This window comes from Vigna unguiculata, unplaced genomic scaffold, assembly GCF_004118075.2.
Source record: "Vigna unguiculata cultivar IT97K-499-35 unplaced genomic scaffold, ASM411807v1 contig_207, whole genome shotgun sequence".
Classification (NCBI taxonomy): Eukaryota; Viridiplantae; Streptophyta; class Magnoliopsida; order Fabales; family Fabaceae; genus Vigna; species Vigna unguiculata.
In genome coordinates, this window is record NW_021010910.1 from 44,127 (window position 1) to 50,452 (window position 6,326).

Here is a 6,326-nt window from a genome sequence, read left to right on the forward strand (position 1 = left end):
ACTACCCTAAGGTGTCCTAGATGAACTTTGAAGCTGTGGCTATAAATTAAAATGTCATCAAAATAAACAACCACAAACTTCCCCAAACAATCCCGTAAGACATGATTCATTAGTCGCATGAATGTGCTAGGAGCATTGGTTAGGCCAAAAGGCATGACTAACCATTCATATAGACCAAATTTAGTTTTGAAAGCGGTTTTCCACTCATCAGCTTTGGCAATTCGAATTTGGTGATAACCACTTTTAAGGTCTATTTTTGAAAACATTTTGGCCCCATGCAATTCATCCAACATATCATCTAGTCTAGGGATGGGGTGCCTATACTTTATGGTAATGTTGTTGATGGCCCTACAATCTCAACACATGCGCCATTTGCCATCTTTTTTGGGCACCAACAACACGGGAACAACATAAGGACTAAGACTCTTTTGGACCCATCCTTTGTCTAACAACTCGATCACTTGAGTCTCTATCTCTTTAGTCTCAATTGGATTTGTCCTATAGGCTGGTCTATTAGGTAGACTGGCCCCTGGGATAAAATCAATTTTGCGCTCTATTCCTCTAAAATGTGGGAGGCTTGGGGGACCATCCTTAGGGAAAAGATTCGCAAATTCATGGAGAAGAGCACAAACAGAAGGAGGTAGGTCCTTAAGTGAAGGATGTTGGAGACATGTAAGGACAGCATGACACAACAAAAGGTAGGAAGGGTGTTCAACATGAAGAGTTTGTAAAAGAGTTTTATGAGTGAGAAACACTTCATGATGAACATCCTTAGAAGGAGAGACTTCCTCTATCTTTGTCTTAGAAGCCTTGGATAATTTAGTAGAGTTAGTGGAACTCTCTTCCTCCCTCTTAGCTTTCATTTGAGCTTGGTCACTAGCAACTTGAGTAGGAGTGAGGGGATGTAACACAAAAGTTTTGGAATGATGTTGGAGGGTGATCTCATTGGTATGGCCATGGTGGGTGGTTTTGCGGTTAAATTGCCACGGCCTACCTAAGAGAATATGGCAAGCTTCCATTGGAATTACATCACATAAAACTTTGTCTTTGTACTTTCCAATAGAGAACTTAACCAACACTTGATGCTTGACTTCGAGATCCCCATCTTCATTAAGCCAATGAAGTTTGTAAGTTTTGGGATGGGGTAACAAAGTCAAGTTCAACTTCTCAACCATTCTTGTGCTACAACAGTTGCAACAAGACCCACTATCAATGATCAAAGAACAAGTATTGTTCAAAACGTCACAGTGAGTGTGAAAAATGTTTTCTCTTTAATCATTGAGAGGAAGGGTTGGTTGGTTATTGAGAAGCCTCCTATTCATTAAGAGAGACCCTTCTTGAGGGTAGGAATGATGTTTATCTTTGGAGGACTTGTCAGTGGGGAGTCACTATAAGAGGAAGATTCCTTAGAAGACTCCTCTTGACTACTGTAGAGGTCTTGGCCCTTTAGCACAATGGTGCACTTGGTAGGACACTGTGATGCCACATGACCTCTACCTAAACACTTAAAACACTTGATCTCACTACCTCGCTTGGAGGTCTCACCCTTATCTTGACCTTTTGCTGGGTGTATGAGCGGTCTCCTTGATATGAGAAAAATCTTTCTTTTGAAAATCAGATTTTGAAAAAGAGAGTGAAGAATCCTTGCGAATAGGTTTCCTCAAGAGTTGTTGCTCCACTTTGATGCACATTTGAACAAGTTCATTTAAATTTTGATATGGGAGCAACTCAACTCTATCTGTTATGTTGTAGTTTAGACCACTCAAGAACCTAGCAATGGTTAGATCTTCTTCCTCATCTATCCTAGCCCTCAATATGCACAACTCCATCTTTTTCCTATATTCCTCCACAGGCATGGTTCTTTGTTGGAGCCTTTGGAGTTTATCCATAAGCTCTCTTTTGTAGTATGAAGGAACATGACGAGCATGGAGGGCCTCTTTGAGATCAAACCAATATTCAATCTCGGGAAGGCCTTTCTTTCGCTTTTGGAGGACAAGGGTTGTCCACCAATTTAAGGCATGACCTTGGAAGCTGAGGACAACAAGAGAGACATGTCTCTCTTCCTCAACCACGTGGTTGTCAAACAGTTGTTCAACTTTTGCCACCCAATCTAGATATGCCTCAACATTGTCTTTTCCATGGAAAGGAGGCAAATCTATTCTTGTTTCTTTAGGGTGAGGAGGAACACGCCTTTGTCTCCTAGTGTGAGGAGATTGCCTTGGAAAGGGGCGTTGTAAATCCTCCTCCTCGCCACTAAGATCATGATGATGTCTTGATGGGGGGCGAGAAGATCTAGGAGAAGCACAGTGAGTGTGTGGAGGATTCCTTAATTGCTCAGATATGAAGTGCAAATTGGCTTGCATGGCAGCCATTTGAGCCTTGATGTCACTCACCTCTTTGGTGAGTTTGTGAAGCATACGAGGGGAAACATCACCCTCATCATCCGCACTAGTGTTATGTTGTGTGGGTTGTGGTAAATTTTGTTGGGTCTGCACCCGTGCACGTGTAGCCCTTTTAGTGCTCATGATTGACACGATCTAGCACTTGAGACAAAGTGTGAATAAAAGTTTTAAGAACACAAGTGAACCTCCAAGTAGGCGAGGTGAGTCTAAAAAGACCACTTAATAACCAAAGCAAATCCTAGCCAAGGCACACTTGGGGAAGTTTGAAAGAATTTCACACAATGGCTAGGTGCGAAATGATGACAATCACTAGACACTAGTTGTCAACAAAGAACAAAGAACAAAGAAATCCATAAAACACTAAAGACGGACCCCTAATTGGCCAAAAATATGTAGAGACTTTGGTCTCAAAATTTTAAGTCACTAAACAACGTGAAAACTTGAATATAAGCTATGCGGCCTAATGTAAGGTGAGAAAGCACTTAGAACTTTCAACACACTTACAACTAAAAGCGAATTACTAATGGAGGAGAAAGGTTCTACTTAGGAAATGGGATTGAACACCTTGTGGTTCCCCAAGACACCTAAGTAGGCCAAAATACAAGTTCAAAGAGAGTTAAAATTGGTACACAAAATTTAGGCAAAGAGGAGCAACCTAAGAGCACCAAACTTTTAGAGAACTTTAAGTAGAAAATAAGGCACAAAGGATGCTCGAAATTGACCAAAAGAAGTGACCAAATTGTAGAAAAACTAGTAAACTAAAAGATGCAACAATTACAAGCCACAATGGCCAACAAAAATGCTTGAAATTGGTGTTGGAAGCTACACCCAAGGCCAACTTGAACACCACAATTTTGGACAGCAAAGTGATGCACTCCCAAGAGCACTTTGGTGCCAAATGAAGCCTTAGTTGATGGCTTTGAAGTATACACCAATTGGAGGAATATTTGGACCCCTTGTGGATGCAAAATGCAACACCAAACAGCAACAAAACCTGGCCAAAATAATGAACAAAAATAGCAAACAAACTATGCGAAAGGCATTGGTTAGCTCTCACTCAAGCAAGAAATTGATGGCTCAAAACTTACCAAAATATGGTGAAGGTGAGAGGAAGAATTCAAGCACACTCTCTAGAGTTTTACTTCTCAACCACCGCCTAAAATGCTACCTTAGACTAGCAACCAATTTGGAAAACAAAATCACTTAATTCACAATCAAGAGCATTGAAGCCAAAATTACTTGCCAATTGAAATGTATAACACAAGAAAAGCTAATTAAGAAAGCTAAACCACATTGAATATGATTTGACAAGACTGAATTGAATAGTCAAAAACAAGGACAAGCAAGAAATTAAGGCTTGAAAGAAAGGAAAGCACAACAAAAGGAATCCTAGAACGGAACTAGAATTGAGTAAAAACCAAAAACAGAAACTGCAGTGCTCATAAAATGCTTATGGTATTCATTGCATGTATGCCAATGTGAGGGAAGTAATCCACTCCAAATGAAAGCAATTGATGGCAATATTGAATACACACATAAACAAGCAAATGTATAGACCAAGAGCACTGAAATTCTGAAGCAAAACACACCAAAAACGCACTAAACAGTGATTTTCCCGAAAACAAAGCACCAGAAAACGCTGACAGATGCCTTAAATTTGAAGATTTTTCATATTTTTTGTACTGGACATATTTGAATGATTCTTTTTGCTACTTTTTAGTCCAGATGTTAAGAAAATTAGGAAAAACTCAGAAGGTGATTCGGTGCTATGAATCGTTACAGTTAAATCACACAAGAAAAGTGTACGTCAGGACACAAGTGAAAACAGCAGCAAACTGGCACTGAAAAACACAGAAAGTTGCCTCTACTTCAAAAATTTGTATAGAATTCAATTCTCAACATAATTGAATGATTCTTGGTGGAGAATTTTCGTCTATGACTTAGCTTTTCGAAGCAACAATCAGCTTAAAATTTGGTGCACTGAGTCACTCGTGACACTTCTCAAACAGAAGGTGTGCAGTGGAAAAAAGTTGAAAACAGAAGCAAAAGCAGAGTGAAAGGGGAAGATGTTCAATAGACAAATCAATTCGATTTGGAGCTTGATTATGATCTAGAATCAAGCATAGATGAAGATTAAAATCTTAGGACACTCTAAGGCACAAACCAATTGGTGAAATGGCATTAAAACAATGAGGAAAGTTGACTCAAACAACCACACGCATAGCATGAAGCTTCATTGCGTTTTGGAGTGGAGTTTGGCACGGTTTCACTCAAGCAAGTGCAGAAAATGATTTTAAACGGTGGAAAATTGAAGAAACATGTAAAAGAAAGCATGAACAAGACATAGAACACAACTTGAACGATGGAAATGGAAAAGAAAAAAGAATCACAGAATAAAAATGACAAGAAACACAATGGAAGCAAAAAAATGGTGCTGAAATGTAAAGGAAAGCTAGTAAAATATGTGAACCATAGCAAGCAAGGAAATCTACAAATAGAGTGTAGAACACTCTTGTAGTCTCATAGTTGCATGGAATCAATGGAGAAACACAATATAATATACAATGAACGGTAAATTTGAAAGAAAAACAAAGAAGAAGAAGAAGAAGATGAGAACAAGACGGAAAATGAAGGAAACACAAGACTAGGAAAGAACCTTACCAAACCTTGAGAGACCATGGTTTGATGGCTCTTGATACCATTATGGTGGAGCTCCAAAGGTGCATGAAGAGCTCCATGTGCAGCGGAAATGGATGAAGGAATGGAGGCAAGTTGGAAGGCACTTGCAAGCAATGGAAGGTGAAAGAGGTGATAGGATTTCCTAATCTATGCTAGCCTAAGGAAGGTGGCTATAGGTAGAGAGAGGAAATCTCTAGAAAGTGGTGACTCTCAAAGGAAATAAAGGGAGGAGTGCTCTCAACTCAAGTTGCATCTATTGCATAAAATTTTAAGAGTGTCTACAAATGAGTGAAAATTTGGCTTTTATATGAAGCCATTTAACATAAGAAAGGAGAGCCATTGGATGGAGTGGGCCTTGATCTTGGCCCTTAGATCAAGCTAGGAGAAGGAGAGAAGATCACGCCCCTTGGATCTTGGCTCGAAGAACAAGAAGGATTCTTAGCCTTTAGATGTGATGACCAACCTTAGTCAAACCATGAAGCAAAGGAGCCTCCTTGTCTTGATAATCTCGGCCATGTATGAAGAGAATTGGGCCGAGCCCAATTCTAACCCATCCTATGTTCCTCTCATGTCTTATGTATTATCTGAAAGCAAAGCCCAAACAATGGCCCAATTTAAATCTACACTACTAGATTTACATGCACTTCTTCAAGTCTTTGTGATCTCTTTGGCCGATGTAAAGAATGTGAGAAGCCCATTAATTTTGTGATCATCTAATGGGAGGCCCTTTTGAATCTTTTTCATCATTGATTTTGTAATTGGGCCTTTTAATGGGCTTGGGCTTGGGCTTGGGCTTGGGCTTGAAGGTGCAATTGGGCTTGGTGGGGTCACATCATTGATTGAGATCAATAGGAAGCAAATCATCCCTCCTAAGGTGATTCGCATGTCATGGCTAAGGGCAGAAAACTTTGGCAACCTTGAGCAACATCTCAAAGCTCAAAAATTGAAGACTTTCCTTGAGCTTTCGGGCAAGGTGTATCTGGATTTGGTGAAGGTGTTCTATGCCAACCTCAAGTTCAGTAATGGCATTCTCAAAACAAGTGTCAAAGGTGTGGAGATGGAAATCACTAAGATAGGCAACATTTAGCTGGTTGAAGGAGATCAAGGTGTTAACATTGAAGTTGGAGCAAATGACCATGAAACAGGAACTAATGGAGGAAACCAAGATGAAGATGAACCTCAACCAATGGCAATTGAGCTGTACAACCCTCTTGAGAATGCTGGACCTGCATATTCCCAATTTGA

General features: G+C 39.9%; 1 protein-coding gene across 1 annotated transcript; it reads right to left on the reverse strand.

Moving 5' to 3' along the window:
• Positions 1-356: 356 nt before the first annotated feature.
• Positions 357-1,019, reverse strand: LOC114171341. Its single transcript, XM_028056440.1, has one exon. The coding sequence runs from the start codon at positions 1,017-1,019 to the stop codon at positions 357-359; it is 663 nt and encodes a 220-aa protein (XP_027912241.1).
• Positions 1,020-6,326: the final 5,307 nt, after the last annotated feature.